General features: G+C 37.1%; 4 protein-coding genes across 5 annotated transcripts; 2 read left to right on the top strand and 2 right to left on the bottom strand.

Moving 5' to 3' along the window:
- Positions 1 to 553: 553 nt before the first annotated feature.
- LOC121802297 lies at positions 554 to 3,404 on the bottom strand. Of its 2 annotated transcripts, XM_042201935.1 has the most exons (3): positions 2,892 to 3,404; positions 1,099 to 1,752; positions 554 to 910 (listed from the first exon to the last, which is right to left on the bottom strand). In XM_042201935.1, the coding sequence occupies exons 2-3, from the start codon at positions 1,425 to 1,427 to the stop codon at positions 760 to 762; spliced, it is 480 nt and encodes a 159-aa protein (XP_042057869.1). In that variant the 5' UTR covers positions 1,428 to 1,752; positions 2,892 to 3,404; the 3' UTR covers positions 554 to 759. The 2 variants fall into 2 exon arrangements, with proteins under 2 accessions (XP_042057869.1, XP_042057868.1); XM_042201934.1 differs by lacking the exon at positions 2,892 to 3,404 and having other exon boundaries at positions 1,099 to 2,192.
- Positions 3,405 to 4,531: 1,127 nt separating this feature from the next.
- On the top strand, positions 4,532 to 5,881 carry LOC121803429 (cytochrome P450 71AP13-like). Its single transcript, XM_042203095.1, has one exon. It carries the CDS (start codon positions 4,611 to 4,613, stop codon positions 5,382 to 5,384), a length of 774 nt encoding a protein of 257 aa, XP_042059029.1. The 5' UTR covers positions 4,532 to 4,610; the 3' UTR covers positions 5,385 to 5,881.
- Positions 5,882 to 8,701: 2,820 nt separating this feature from the next.
- On the top strand, positions 8,702 to 10,229 carry LOC121805521 (GDSL esterase/lipase At2g04570-like). Its single transcript, XM_042205408.1, has 3 exons — positions 8,702 to 9,081; positions 9,184 to 9,676; positions 9,858 to 10,229. Exons 1-3 carry the CDS (start codon positions 8,719 to 8,721, stop codon positions 10,046 to 10,048), a joined length of 1,047 nt encoding a protein of 348 aa, XP_042061342.1. The 5' UTR covers positions 8,702 to 8,718; the 3' UTR covers positions 10,049 to 10,229.
- Positions 10,230 to 10,286: 57 nt separating this feature from the next.
- LOC121805520 (protein disulfide isomerase-like 2-3) lies at positions 10,287 to 14,492 on the bottom strand. Its single transcript, XM_042205407.1, has 9 exons — positions 14,335 to 14,492; positions 13,835 to 13,993; positions 13,179 to 13,292; positions 12,609 to 12,766; positions 11,857 to 11,956; positions 11,313 to 11,489; positions 11,047 to 11,192; positions 10,812 to 10,958; positions 10,287 to 10,728 (listed from the first exon to the last, which is right to left on the bottom strand). The coding sequence occupies exons 1-9, from the start codon at positions 14,455 to 14,457 to the stop codon at positions 10,554 to 10,556; spliced, it is 1,299 nt and encodes a 432-aa protein (XP_042061341.1). The 5' UTR covers positions 14,458 to 14,492; the 3' UTR covers positions 10,287 to 10,553.
- Between the last annotated feature and the right edge of the window lie 1,250 nt (positions 14,493 to 15,742).

Below are 15,742 nucleotides of genomic sequence, written 5' to 3'. Positions count from 1 at the left end.
TATTTTATTTTTAGTTAAATGTATATTTTGTATATACAACTTAATTGTTATCTCTATATTTTCACGACTTTAGAAATCTACTCCTACTAAATTTGATTATGGTCCGACTAATCAATTAGATTGACCAAATCGTAAAATTGGTTTTATTTTACATAGGCATTACTAAAAGCCAAATTTTCTATACAAACATATATTCAGCTGCATTTCGAAATTTAAATTGCAACAGAGGTTCTCTCCCTATTTTTCTTAATAAAGTGGCCAAGTACAATGCAGATTGTTTGTTAAAACTTTGAATTAATTAATCCTCAGTAGTATTTAATTTGATATTTGATTTGACTGAATATGATTTGATTTCATAATGGTATATAGCATGTAGCGATTGATATAGTATTAAATAAGAGACATTGGAATATTAATAAGTACGTTGGATAAATATGATTTGATTTTCATAGTTGAGCGATTGATTTAATCCAAGCTTTCAAAGCACCTATGAAAATGGCACTCGTGGCCTTCGACAATTCTTGCATGCAGACAAGCTTACATAAAGCATAAATTTAAATGGATTTGCCGATTAATCACATTTAATTAGGAAATAATGTGTTTCTTGCATATAATCCCTTGTATGCACCATGGGACTCAATGATAAAAACCTTCCCATAATCATAAAACCATACCAGATAAACGGTACAGCAGAGAACATGCTCAAAAGTTCACAAATCTTGCAGCTTATCAATCTTTTCGAACAGGCTTCGGGTCATCTTAGCCAGAGCGAATAGAAGGACCGGTTTCAAGCATGAAGGAAAGATCGTGCATCTGGGACATCAGCATCTTCACACCATCCTTCGAGGATTCATCTTCGTTGCTTGCAGCTTGTATGGATTCAAGGGAAGGGCAGCTCGCGTTGCTGAACCTACAGTATCACAACGATACTACTTATGCAACGAGTAATAGCAAATCTCTACTCTGGTCACGAAACAAGCTATGGACAAAACACTGTGAAAATAACTCCATATCTCCATTACTTAGCATCTCAAAACCTATCTGAATTATTTAACTTGCTAAAACTGAATTATGGCATAAAAAAGTTAACAAACGCACCAGATTGAAGCACGATCTTTGGGCATGATTGCATTGCCTTGTGCAGGAGCATTAGGCTGGGAGTAGCTGCTAAATTCTCCTCCAAAATCACCATCAAAGCTGAATATCTCTCTCTCAGGGGACTTCTTGTCATCATCAAAATTATTCTCGAAGCTGAATAAATCTCTCTCTGAGGGCTTGTTGTCAAAGCTGAATAAATCTCCCCCTGAGGGCTTCTTGTCACCTTCAAACTTATTGTCACAGTTGAATATATCAGTATCAGAGGAGCCTAGTGTAGTAGGGTCATTTTGATTGTCAAATCGGGCACCCCAGATAATTCCATGCATCATTCGAATGCATAGCCGTTTCCTTTCCCATCATTCAGGTTTTCTCCAGGTCCAAACACAGAATCGAGTTGAGCACCAAGATCAACATTTAAACTCGAGGAGCTCTGAAAGGACATAGGGTCTTCAAATTTAATATTAGAACCTTCTGAAGAAGCTACAACATGATCAGATGACGAGTGCCCACCAAGCTGATTTTCAGAATCAGCCAACTGAAAATCCGCCTCCTCCCATCCAGAAAGAGCTCTGTTGTTCATGTGCTCAGAAGAGCTGAATGCCGGCTTGGATGATTGGACATTTTGAAACAAATCTTGATCGGCAAGAGCTGCTGCTGCAACATCTTTTGTACTGTCAGCCTCCGTCAATTTAAGGCTCAGAGACGCCATTACTCTTAGATTTCAAGAAGAATCTATTGGGAGCTACTCCTGTCAAAACCGAGGCTCTTTTCCCCTCTTCTTTTCAAGAAGATATATCTTCGTTCACGTTTTCAGCTGGCCACGCTATCTTAAAGTTCAAGAATTCAGACAGCATAATTAAATCTTTAGGCAAGCTCTGAGAGCACCCGCATCGAGTCTCGATGCGGGCTTTATCTCATCTCGGAGAGATGAGCAGCGATGCGGGCTCCCGTCTCGTCCCCAACCCGTCCCTTGTCTCGCCGCGGAGAGGAAGCTCGCCACGCGCGTTGGCCACGTGGCGAGCTCCCGTTCGTCCGTGACACCCACTCGCCGGCCCGCGAGTGGGGTCGTTTATTTCCATTGAATTTTTTTTTTGTTTTTTTTAATTCAGGAAAAAATCAAAAATTAAAAAAAATCCCAAAAATATACTAGCTGTTTTTTCCATTTTTAATTTTTTTTTTTTAGTTTTTTTAAGCCCCAATCACTTATATAAATATCAAATCATTCCCACAAATTAATCCACCATAAAAAACTCTCTATTCTCACTCAAACACTCTACATTCTTCATCTCAAAATATTATTCGTCTCCCAAATTTAATCCATTCACGGATCCATTTGAGCAAATGATTCGAATAATGGAAGAATCGCTAGAAGAAGATCGACGTAGGGGGGAGGAGGAAGATGCGGCACCTCAAAGGCGATCCCGGATTTACATCCATCGTGAGTGGGAGGAAGCCGCCGCAAGGTTGATACGCGATTACATTCAATATTAGTTCAATCCTAGATAAGGCTCATCCTAACCTATGTCATACTATATCTATGATTATTTAGTGTCGCCAACCGAACATGCACATAAAATAATACATCAGCGAGACTCATCCAACTGTCTTCAGCTAAATCCTCATAATCCTACTCTTTCAACAGAAGAATATGCTATCAAATTAAAAACCTAAATCGATTTCTATAAGCAGATAACTCAATTCCCCTCAAACAATAATCAATCAGCGACATTCAAGCAGAAGTTTCGCACAGAAACAAAAAAATTACCAATCGGATTCATCGGAAATAACCATACCGATCCATCGAAGTGGAGCGAGCGGAGTAGCCACTGGTGCCCAGCGGTGGAGGTGAAGCAGATGGGGTCAGGAACATCGTCGTAATGGAGACCAATGCCGCAGTACAAGCAGATGATAGACTCCGATTCTCTAAGAAGAAACGCTTTGCAGTTCCGGCAGCGGCGGTCCGATGGCGAGAGAGACGGCAGATGAGGTAGGGTAGGATCCGACGGGTCGTAATCTGGTAGCCCCGCCGCCGACCGGGTACGGATCTGGACTTGTCGGATCAATTCATAAGGAATTTGGGTCATTTTCGATCATCAAAACTACTCTGTGTTTTCATTTTATTCGGTGATTTTCCCTCCTTTTTTGGTGAAAAAAGAAAAAGGATGAAATCGCTTTTTTGGATTAGTTTTGCAAACATTTTAATTGACAAACGACTTTTAATCGACTTGATCTTGTTGAATTTCCATTTGAGAAAAGCATGCTCTAATTTTTTTTGAGATTAATCAACTATTGATGAATACACTCGTATGAAGGTATAACATAAAGATGAAAAAACGATGTCAAATCAATTATAAATTCACTCATATAAGAAGTTCGGTCAGAAGCTAAAATTCCAATTCGATTAGTCCACTAATTAAAATTAAATAAAGTTGTGACTCCAAACTTAATGAGCTCGGCCCAAAGTTTTCTCAAAATTTAGAACAAATTCAAGCCCAAATCCACTTAATTTCGAAAAGCTGAAAAATTTGATGTTATATTCTTCCCTGATAAACTTTCTTCTATATATAGCTTAGTATGGATGATGGGTTGGGCGAATTTTATCCTATGTGTTTATGATGAAGAACCAAAATTTGCTTATTTTTCTAGCTTGGAATTTCCGATTGATGAATATGTATGGGTTAAGGTGATATGTAATGAAAAATGAGTCTCACTGATTACATTTATGTGCACTTTTGCACCACATAGCAATCGTATGAAACATAATTCACCAACATATAGTAATAAAATAACGCAACCGGTGGAGATTTAAACTACTCAACCAAATTGAATTAAACTACACATAATATAAAATATAAAGTTCAGTACTAGTACTACTATCTACTTTAAAACAAATTAAACTGTAGTTATCATTTTATATAAACACGTAATTATTTATAAAATTAACTCCAAATAGTTGGACAAACTAAATTGAAATTGTAAATTGATTAACGTGATATAACGCACTCATAATTTTATGTTGAATCTCAATGCATATTCCATATAGATAAGAAAAGTAAAATAAATAAATAAAAATTAGAATAAAAAATTAATTAGAGAAAATCAAGCATATGATTGGCCAAAACCAATGCAAAATTAATTGAAACGATTAAACAAATTAATAGAAATGAATAAACAAGTTAATCACACATACATGAAACCTCAAAAATATTCTCCAAAAATTTGTCACGTGAAACAGATGTAACAAATTACGATCTATCAAGTCTTGCACGTAACACAAATATGTCAATTTACACTATAATAATATACTCTTGTAGTGCAATCACCAAATATTTTATAATATTATGTAAAATATATGCATACCTTTGATTATCTATAACAAGCAAATTGGAGATCTTGCATGTTAACTCTAATATCAATCCATTTGAATTTTGAGTACATTAAATTTACCTCTTTTATTAATGCACTATAAATATTGAAATAAGAAGCCACTCTTCACAATTACGTTCATCACAATGATACTTGTACTATCCATAACTCTACCAATAATCTTGATTTTCTACATCCTCCACAAAACCCTAACTCGGGCAAAAACCACTCTACCACCGGGCCCGCCGCCTCTGCCGCTGATCGGAAACCTCCATCAGCTCGGCATGGCGGCAGACCCACACATCTACCTCCACCAACTCTCCAAGAAATACGGCCCCATTATTCACATGAAACTAGGCTCAATCCCTGTCCTAGTAATTTACTCAGCCAAATTAGCCAAACAAGTATTGAAAAGTCAAGATTTGGCATTCTGCAGCAGACCAAAATTACTAGGACAGCAGAAACTATCCTACAACAGCTCCGACCTCGTATTCACACCATACAATGAAGACTGGAGGGAGATGAAAAAGATAACTCACATTCATTTGGTAAGCAACCAAAGGATTCAATCTTTTTGCCCCATCCGCGAAGAGGAGATCACCAAGATTTTATCAACCTCTGGGAATCAAGCATTGAATCTGAGCGAGGTGGTGATGGCCGCCAGCAGCCGCATGGTGTGCAGGGTAGCTTTTGGTAAAAGATACGAGGAGGGCGGGCCGGGGATGAAGAGATTCTATCAGATTCTGAAAGGATTCGACAACCTCACCACCTCTTTCTTTGTGTCTGACTACTTTCCTGCTTTGAGTTTCGTTGATAAGATGAGTGGCAGAATGAATAGTGCGGATGCGGTGTGTAAGGTCATGGATTCGTTCTATCAAGAGCTCATCGATGAGCACCGCGAATCGAGGAGGATTATGTGAGCTCATCGGTGTGTAAGGTCATGGATTCGTTCTATCTAAAAGCAGTAATAAATGAGAGTTTGAGGTTATACCCACCGGCCCCCGCTGCTTATACCAAGAGAAACGATGGACGTATGTCGTCTTGATGGCTATGAAATCAGCCCCAAAACAATGGTTTATGTAGGGAGAGATCCCGAGTAATGGGAAAATCCAGATGAGTTCATTCCGGAGAGATTCTTGAATAGCAGTATTGACCCGAAAGGGCAAGATTTCGGGCTCATTCCATTCGGGCCGGGCCGAAGAATGTGCCCTGGCATGTCTATGGGATATTTGACAACTCAGCTTTTGGTTGCAAATTTAGTGTATAGTTTTGATTGGGAATTGCCTAGAGGAATTCATGCACAAGACTTGGATATAAATCCAACGAATGGAATCGCAGTGCATAAGAAAAATGCCCTTCTACTTGTGCCTAAGAGTTATGCTTTTTAGTGTGTGTGTGTGTGTGATCTTCTATTTTACTAATAATAATATTAATAAAAGGGCAGCAGATTGTCATGGTAAATGGTGGTATTCTAGTTTATTAGTTATTACGATGTACAATAATGACGACAATAACATCAACTTATTTCCCTTTGTTCATTTTACAGTCGTTGAGTTCAATTTTGATGCGAAGCCTTATCATGTATTGTTATCCAAATCGTACCATTCGATGAAATGTAATGTACTAATTAATGCGTGAAGGAGAGATTAATCAAACTATAGTGAGATTCGAACTAATTATTAATAATAAAAAAGTGATTCGCTATATATTTAAGTTAATCTTTTTTGTCTATGTTGGAAGTGTTGTTTAGCCGGTTAGTTGTTGGTAAACATGAGAGTAATGTTTGCAATTTTGCTGTTACTATTATTTATCATTCCCTCTATTCCGCGTTGAATAACAGAGTCGTATTGTAACATCCCATCATAATAGATTCATTTCTATTTTTTGAAAATATTAACCCATTTAATTTTTCTTACTTTATTTTTTTTCATACTTTACTTACTTTTCAATTTTATATCTTACTTAATTATACTCTCTCACTTATCTACTTTATTCTCATCTCATTTAAACATTTAACTATGTTTTAAGCTTGTCTCTATTATCTTGTAAGATATGGGTGTTTATTTGCTCTCTTCTTTGTTGAATCCCAATGTTTACATTCAATTTTCTCTCCCTTACATGATAATGTATTTTTTGTTTCGATTTTCTAAAGATTAGAATGCGAGAAGTGGAAAAAAATCTAGTGTGTGATATCTTTCTAAAATTTCTTTTCTATAGTAAAAATGTAAGAGTTGGACTCAGTGGCCCATCGCAGAAGGCCCAATAAAATGAGGTAACATTCATAAGACACTCTTAATTCATATTCAAATTTCAAATTGGGGTAGTGTTTATATATATATGAGATCATTATGACTTAGTTTATAAACTAACGATCTCTTAGTTATGAACTCCCTGCTGATTTAATGTTATCATTTTAAAGTGACATTAAAATGTTTTACATAACACTGTCTCAATTAAAGAAAATAGGATATTAGCAATCATCTTATAAATAAATTCAGTTCCATAAGATATGATAGTTTGTTTCGATATTAAATGCAAAGTGTGCCGAACCTTGAAATTCGGTTTCCTTAAAGCTTGATAGAGTTTGCTTCGATATTAGGAGTATATTATACTCACTATTCTTCTGCATATAGGAGTCTTTTTTTCCATTTCAATTCGTCCGTGAATAGAAATCCTGATTCACTTTTAATATAAATGGTATATATTGATCTCATATTCCACTAATTTATTTTACTCACATTTCATTTAAAATTAATATATATAAGTGGAACTTATATTCCACTAACTTTTTCTCATCCACTTTTTCTAATATTTCCTAAACCCGTGCCGGAAAGAAATGAGACTCCTATTCGCGGAAGGAGTAGTACGTTCTGTACGTGTAAGGGAAATTGTCTCAATTTATTAATATTGAACTTTTCAATTATTTTGTCCATAAACTACAAAATAAATAATGTTTTGGATCGATCAATCAGACAACAAATAAGCAATAATCATCAATTATGCATAAGAAATAATGCTAAATAACACCAATAATTGGAATGGTCGAATATGAAATACTTTGGAATTTGAACCCTGCCTTTAGCTAGTGGAGTAGTAAATAAATTTATCGTTGTTTGTTAGATACCAATTACTGGTATAGTAATAATTGAGATTTTGATTATTGTCCGAAAAATATTAGGCAAACTCTAGTATTGGTATTTTAAAGTTTATTTTATACTCGGTTCCAAGACGAGACTGTAATTTTGATTGTTATATGGGATTTATTTGTGTATTGAGTGTATTCTTTACGGGTGATTTCTATTGTATATATTTTTCAGAATTCAGAGTATACGCCAATTTAGGGTACTTATTAATTTCGATAAAAGGTTAAAATAATGCTAGCAAATGAAGTAGCAATTAATTATGAAAATAGGAGGTAATTGAGGTCAAACAAATCAGTCTTTGTCTAAAAGTAATAGATCTTACTTTCGGTGGGTAGTTAATTTGCATTAAAGAATCCTATTTATATAATACAATTAGTGTTATAAAAGTTCCATGCTATTAACTTTAACAGTACGTTTATATTTAACGTGCATTCAATTCATTAAAAATGTGCATTTGTTTTTCTTTTTTTCCAACAATAATGTACTAGTAACTAATACAGGCGATATAACAAAAATTGAGATATTAAATTTCTTATGGTGAGCGGTAAAACAGCTGAGCAAATGAGACATTTATTACTCCCATCCAGGGATAGGGGATGCGGATCTAAAAGGTTAACCAACATCATATATTTAATCTTTTGATAATAATTACTAACTCATTTAATCTCTTTTATTTTATTTTATTCTTTTGTCTCTCCTACACGGATATTTTTTTTGTATTTTTAATTATAATTGTTATTTTTTCTTAATAAACACAATAAATATTTAATTTGGCCCCCTATTCTTTAAATCATAGCTCCACCCTAAACGCTTACATTAATGACGTGTACTAGTGATTAATCAGGTATTACTAATATATATGAGATTTTTGTTTTCGTCTTGATTTTTATTCAACGAGGTACAATACATGTCCAAGTAACTAGGGTTTGAGATTAGCATGTATGCATGACCACCTATGACCACAATTTAATTAAGCAACCACAAATTAAATTATCCGCAAATGTAGCTCTAACTGTTCCATTCACTATTCATAACTTATTTCACTATAAATACACTCAACCAATAATAACAACTAAATTAATTGATCACGACAATATTCATTCATATCACCATGAAAGTCTCATCACCACTCCTGTGGCTGCACCTCCTCCTCCTGCTCGCCGCCACAGCCGCGGCCAAAGTTCCGGCGATCGTCGTCTTTGGTGACTCGTCGGTAGACGCCGGGAACAACAACCAGATCCCGACAATCGCCCAGAGCAATTTCCCCCCCTACGGCCGTGACTTCTCGGGTGGAAAGGCCACCGGGAGGTTTTCGAATGGGCGAATCGCCACCGACTTCATATCGGAGGCGTTCGGGCTCCGAGCGGCGGTGCCGGCCTACTTGGATCCGGCTTATAACATTTCTGATTTTGCTGTGGGAGTCACGTTTGCTTCTGCTGGCACTGGATATGATAATGCAACTTCTGATGTACTAGTAAGTGGTAGCGAATTATATCATAACTTTTGTAGCTACCTCAAATATCTCATCCGATTAAAATTCACATTTACTAGTATTTTTATTTTATTGAATCTTCAGGGAGTTATTCCTGCGTGGAGGGAGTTGCAATACTACAAAGACTACCAAAAGAGATTAAGATCCTATCTTGGTGATGGGAAGGCCATATATACTCTCTCTAATTCATTGTACATAATAAGTATGGGAACAAATGATTTTTTGGAAAACTATTTCGCCTTTAATTCGCAGCGACGGACTCAATATTCGATCGATGCATATCAGCATTTTCTCATTGGACTAGCCCGAAATTTCGTAGTTAACCTACACGGCCTTGGGGCCCGCAAAATCAGCATCGGGGGCCTTCCCCCGATGGGCTGCATGCCCTTAGAGAGGGCCCAAAACCTACAAAATGGGAATGGATGCATGGAGACTTATAACATAGTGGCCAGGAGCTTCAACGATAAACTCTACAATTTAACAAGAGTGTTAAATAAGGATATACCTGGCCTCAAATTGGTCTTCTCCAATCCCTACTACGTTCTCCTACAAATAATCCAAAAGCCATCCTCTTACGGTAAGAGTTCTTATTATTAATTACTCACATTTTATGATTATACCACGTGATCGATCGGGCTTGTTCACTGTCCGATGTGTCCGTATACCTCCCCCCCCCCCCAAAGAAAAATAAAAAATGAAGCCTTGATCAGGAAATTTTTGTGTCTGGCCCTACTTATATGCCTGTGGTTTTTGTACAGGGTTTCAAGAATCACAGAGGGCGTGTTGTGCCACGGGGATGTTCGAGATGGGGTATGCCTGCCAGCGCAGTCTCCTCACGTGCACTGATGCTAATAAATACGTATTCTGGGATGCGTTCCACCCGTCTGAGCATACGAATAAAATGATCGCGGATCATGTTGTCAAGACTGCCTTGTACAAGTTCCTTTGACATATGAACATAGACAGAATCATTCATGTGTTTGTCGAGCTTTGTGTCTGTGAGTTATCTCTGACTGAAGAGAATTACAAATTTTGCTACTTTTCTCGCTTCTGTAGTTTACCTACAGTGCGATGCGTGTAAACATTATGAATTTATATATGCACATATAATGGATAAAGTTTATTACTTATAAATTATAATTGAATATTAAGAATTTAAATACATTCTCACATCAAAATAAATAAAATAAGGAAAGACAGGCGATACTGTCGAAACCAAATTAATGTTGCAAGTCTGAATATTTTAGTTCAACAAAATGATGTCTACACTTAAATGTTTGTTCATTTTAGCTATAATCGCAATCGCTGCTAAAAAAGTACTAATTCCAATTTCAGCAAATGACGAAGTCCCTTTTGAACATTCATTCATCAACAAATAACACTACTCTGTTACATCAAAACTGTTTTTTAATTAAGCAGAAACTTGTTTCTCTCGAAAGCTAAAAAGAATAGAACTAGAGCTCATCTTTGGTGGCAGTGTCATCTCCCATGAGTTCTTCGAGGGAGAACTCGTCTTCCTCGATTATCTCTCCGTCTTTGCCGTCCCACGGTTCGGTCTTCACGATCTCGGGGTCAACAGCCAATGGCAGAGTGCCCTTCCCGCCACGTCCGGCTTCTATCACAAACTCTCTGAGAAAGCAAATGGGGTTTTACTTCGTTTGCAGTGAGGGATCAAATGAGAGAAGAAAAGAGAAACAGAGAAAGGAGCTCACGATATCTGGTCATGCTCGAACGCACTCTTGAGTGGGGCGTAGGCTTTCTTCTTTAAGTTGAGTGCCACCAGTGCTGGATATCCGTAGCCCCCGACTCCAACGTGCTGCTCGAGATCCGCCTGCTTCCCAGCAGCGGCCCAGAGGAAACTGTAGCATTTTTGAAACTCAAGTCAATCATGTCAAAGATAGGGGTATAGAATGAGAATATGAGATTTTTAAGGAGCTTTTATCTTGCCTGTAAGGGCTCTTTCTGAACTTCTCTGCAACCGATAGCAGAATCTCGAGGTACTTATTTCTACCCTCTGTCTTCGAGTCCAATATGTCGGGGAGGAAGGCTACAAAGCAGATGGCAGCTGAGCCACACTTCTCTTCCACGACATCCTATACGAAAATACAACAGCATTACAGTTTCAGAGGTAATACAACTTGATTAAATTGTCATAGGAAAGTGAGATTATGGGTCAGGGGAGACGGGAAACCAGAAGAGGTGATGGATCATACTGGGCTAGTCAATTCAGTCACTTCGGGAGGGGCAGCATTAGCTTCCAGCTGCTCCAGAGCGAAAGATTCAATTGCTGATGCAGTTCTTGCACCTTCATATGGGAATGGGCTGTCTTTGTCAGCACCAAACACCATGATAGTGGGAAAACCTTGCACATTATACCTGCTCATCAAAGACTGGCAACTCTGATTGGTTAGAAATGGAAAAAACCTTCATCTTGTATCAATGGCAAGAAAGAAAGGATGGAGCTACAACATTTATCTAATACTACTTTTGAATACAGGAATATATATGTACGCATATATACATTAATGTCACTCTGCACAGCTCACACTTCTCAAGTTTTAGCACAATAGCACTTCCTAGTATAGTCTGAAAAGTGATACAGATCTCTAACGCATATGACAATGACATGAGACATGATTCATAAAGAACATTGCTAAAATTAGGCTTTGTGAAGTACAGCGCTGAACTTATGATCACTCTTTAGAATAAAACATAGTAAGAACCAATGTGACCAGTGCTTAATGGCATGTGGCTTACCTTATCAGCATCACAGTCAACATGACCCAACTTCACCTGACCCTTGAGACTGTTAGCTGCCTTCTTCCACTCAGGAGCAAGCTTCTTGCAGTGACCACACCTTCACAACAGCATATTGAATGACTATTGACTATATGAAAAAACAAAATTTCATAATAGCTAACCATAAAATCACAATATCATATATCAGAAGAAGTGCAAAGATTTCAAACCAATTAATAGTTCACCAACTTTAATTTCCTACTGTTCACAAAATCCCTTTTCCAGTCGAACTAAATTTGACATCAATGGAACAATTCACATCGCTTCAGCTTTTGGCTGCAAGACTTGCAAATCTACACTCCTGCTACCACCCTTCTTCATCCTCGACAACAGACACTTCCATGGTTGCACTTGCACTACAACCCAAACTATATTTACCAGATCACATAAGCTCAAAGCCTGCTCTAATTGTGAACCAGTACTACCTTAGATATCCTTATCTGCTTCAAGCTTGCCAAACCCAGATTCCACTTCTTCTCCACCTGTCCCGTGGGTAATACTCCACAGACCTCAAGAATATTTCTCCCAGTTTCGCCCTAACCTCAATGACCCCTCACCCTGCCAAAAATATACTAATAGAAAACTGTCTCTCCAACACAACTACTCATTCACTACATCATTATACTATCAGATAGAAATGCGGGATAAAATTCACCCAAAATCACAGGTTTAACTCAAGGATTAACCCACATAACAAGCACACAACTCACCAAGGAGCAAAGAACTCCACAACCCACAGTTCCTTGCTTTTGAGTACCAATTCATCAAAATTGCGAGAGTTCAGTTCTACAGATGCACTTGGTTCCGATTTCTGACTTGATCCTCCTCCCGATTTTCCATCCAGGCGTTCTTTCAGGAGTGCTTTGACCTTATGAAAATGAAAAGAGAAAAAAGAATCTAGTTATCCCTGCTCAACAATAATGACTCGGTGACAAAGCAGATATAGTGCAAAGTGCCTGACTAAGAAGTAAGAACCTTATGCAACTAGACTTGGTACATATTTACATAGACTAAATGAATACCCCACAAAGTTGTATGCACTAATACATAAAACAATCTTTTATCAAAAGGATGATAAACAACTTTAAGTGCAGAAAGATGACTATAACTTTTTCAGTAAGGACCTAAAATCCATTTCAAACGAAAACTTTATTGCCTGTCAAGATAGAAGGTGGTGATAGGAAATCACACAACCATAAATAAGATAACAATATAGAAAATGGAAAATGAGAAGCAACTTGCAAGTAATAAATTTAAAGCTTAAAAGAAACATAATTCACCTGTTGCAGTGTAAATTCGACAATAGGCTTGACATCTCTAGCTCCTTGATAATCTGCAGGGGGTTTTCCTGGTGCAAAGACCTTAATGGTAGGAAATCCTCTAATACCATATTCCTACATAACACAAGGACCAGAGATTCTTCAAAATAATGGACAAAGAAAGCCTTGTTTATGGGAGTACTAAATCACACGTCAGAATCCTAGGTAGTGAATGCTTTCATAGAATTTTTTATAAATGAATATTAAATAAGATTGAAGATCAGATATCAAGATTTATTATCTACTATATCCAGAGATGTACAGTAATAAGTTAGAAACAGAAAGTCAAAGAGTGGATTAAACTTGTGTTAGCTATAGACCTAATGGCACAACCAATGACCATCCTTGCAGCATATTTTCCATCAATGTCAAAAGACCACACAATATTTCCAGAGAAGCATCTCTAGATGCTCCTAGTCCATAAAGTGACCAATCAATAGATTAACAGCAACTAAGAATGCAACATCTTGCAGAAAAAGCATTAATGCGATAGTATATCAGGTTGAAAGCAATGAAGTAGCATCAGCACAGTGGTAAATAATTCGTGATATTAAGCTCTATATATAAATAAATGATACTCCATACGAATACCACCAAATTGTTCAACAAAAAGTTACCTGAGCTAGTGACTGGTGAGCATCGGCATCTAAAGCCGCCACAGTTGCCACACCTTTCAAGACAGTAGCCGCCTTCTCCCACGCAGGTGTCAGAGCTTTACAATGACCACACCATGGCGCGAAGAACTCAACCAAAACTATACCATTCGAATTGAGCACCTGTGCGACATAAATAAACAAAACTTCAGAAATACTACGCCGTCGACTAAGACTCAATATGAAGAGATGGAGCAGTCACGCCAAATTTTATCAATTTTTTCTCTTAGTCGGCTACGAATTTACAAAACCAAGGCAAATCCACCTCCTCAGTGTAATTGAAAACTTCATCAACTCTACCCAATCACACACTCACACCATGAAATATAGGCTAAAGAAGCAGGGACAATGTTAACCAAATCACTTTCACCAAAACAAACAAGTAAAATAAGCTAAAATTAGTCTTCAATAACATTACACCTAAAAACTCTGAGAATCTCAGAAACGGAAGCAAATTCGCGTACCTTGGACTTGAAATTGTTAGGGTTTAGCTGAACAACGGGGGAGGAAGGTCCGTACAGAGCATAAACGCCGAGATTTCCGACCAATGAGAGGAGTAGTAGTGCGATCAGCGGTGATTTCTCCATTTTTGGACCTTTTTCCTTTTTCGAAGTGGCGCATATATTTCGTTTATTTACAGAGAACAAATCACCAGCTACTTCTGGTGCTACGTAGCTCCGGCCAATGGAGGCGATCCACGTCATCTTGATTATATTCATTTTGTTTTCGTTCAATATTTAAATGTCTTCTACACTTTGAGTTTAATTATTTAAATAGTATATTTCAATAATCTTTCAAACTATGAAAAATTATGTTTTTAAAATTATTTAATTTATTTTGATGATATAATCTCGTAAATCTTATCTTTCCATAAATTTTTATATGTAGCAGTACTACCAATGCCTCACGGTATAAAATACTACGGTATATAACATCTTAGATTAAATATTAATACGACGACTCTGGAGTGTGATATTGCTAACTCAATACTTAATTGATAATTACAATTAAATAATAGTCATTGGATATTTAAATCAAGGGCCTAGATCATCAGCCCTAGAATGTCAATACGATTAACAAAAAACGTTGATAAGAGTATTAAGGTTAATTTACAACAAAGCTATAAATATAGAAGTGATCTCCTAGGCGACTAAGAGTGTCCACAATGGTGGCCCTTGAAGGCCACCAAATGTGGCCCGACCACCATTTGTGGCTCTCTTGTGGCCTTTACAATGGTAAAATAAATAAAAACAATAGGGCCACGAAATGTGGCCCTCTCCAAAAAACAAAATTAATTTATTTGCTTTTTTAATAATATTTTTTAATTTATGTCTAATAAATTTTATTAGTCTTTAAATTTATGATATTTATAAATTTAATTAAAATAAAATAATTTGGATTGTAAACAAAAAAAATTCACAACCTAAAAAAAATGTAACAATAATTTCGTTGTATTATATTAAAGTAGGAAAATTATACAACGAAAGTGACCTAGTTTAAAAACAACAACCCGGAAACCCAAAACCCAAATCACTCTGCGGCGCTCCTTCTACGGTTCCAAACCTCTTCAACAAGGTTTTGGAACTCCAGATCTACCGCTCGTTGGAATTGTTCATCGTCGGAATCCGTAGTTCCAATGTTGAATTGAAATTGGAAGGAAAGATTGGAGGAAAATGGAAGTAAAATGGAGTTGGAAAAATGGAATGGAAGTGTAGTGTTTTATAAAATAATTTTCGAAAATTAAAAAAAAAAAAAATTCCGCGGCCCGCTGTAGTGGAGGGTCGCGGCTCACACGGCTGAGCCGCGTGAAGGCCGCGGCCGCGGCTCACCCTCGGCTCTCGGCCCTGCGCCCCGCCTCTCGGCTCTCTGCAA

The sequence above is a fragment of the Salvia splendens genome, chromosome 5 (genome assembly GCF_004379255.2).
Source record: "Salvia splendens isolate huo1 chromosome 5, SspV2, whole genome shotgun sequence".
NCBI lineage: Eukaryota > Viridiplantae > Streptophyta > Magnoliopsida > Lamiales > Lamiaceae > Salvia > Salvia splendens.
Note: the sequence above shows the minus strand (reverse complement) of the source record. Positions and strands in the feature narration are given on the sequence as shown.

What these genes read in the sequence shown, in the direction of transcription:
- LOC121803429 (XM_042203095.1), top strand. Translation starts at nt 4,611, where the DNA reads ATGATACTTGTACTATCCATAACTCTACCAATAATCTTGATTTTCTAC.
- LOC121805520 (XM_042205407.1), bottom strand. Translation starts at nt 14,457, where the DNA reads ATGGAGAAATCACCGCTGATCGCACTACTACTCCTCTCATTGGTCGGA. An exon ending in CTCACCAGTCACTAGCTCAG is followed by an intron (nt 13,293 to 13,834) that starts GTAACTTTTTGT and finishes TGTGTTATGTAG; the next exon opens with GAATATGGTATTAGAGGATT. An exon ending in TTCAGAAAGAGCCCTTACAG is followed by an intron (nt 10,959 to 11,046) that starts GCAAGATAAAAG and finishes AAAATGCTACAG; the next exon opens with TTTCCTCTGGGCCGCTGCTG.
- LOC121802297 (XM_042201935.1), bottom strand. Translation starts at nt 1,427, where the DNA reads ATGATGCATGGAATTATCTGGGGTGCCCGATTTGACAATCAAAATGAC. An exon ending in AAAGATCGTGCTTCAATCTG is followed by an intron (nt 911 to 1,098) that starts GTGCGTTTGTTA and finishes GTGATACTGTAG; the next exon opens with GTTCAGCAACGCGAGCTGCC.
- LOC121805521 (XM_042205408.1), top strand. Translation starts at nt 8,719, where the DNA reads ATGAAAGTCTCATCACCACTCCTGTGGCTGCACCTCCTCCTCCTGCTC. An exon ending in ATGCAACTTCTGATGTACTA is followed by an intron (nt 9,082 to 9,183) that starts GTAAGTGGTAGC and finishes TTGAATCTTCAG; the next exon opens with GGAGTTATTCCTGCGTGGAG. An exon ending in CCAAAAGCCATCCTCTTACG is followed by an intron (nt 9,677 to 9,857) that starts GTAAGAGTTCTT and finishes GTTTTTGTACAG; the next exon opens with GGTTTCAAGAATCACAGAGG.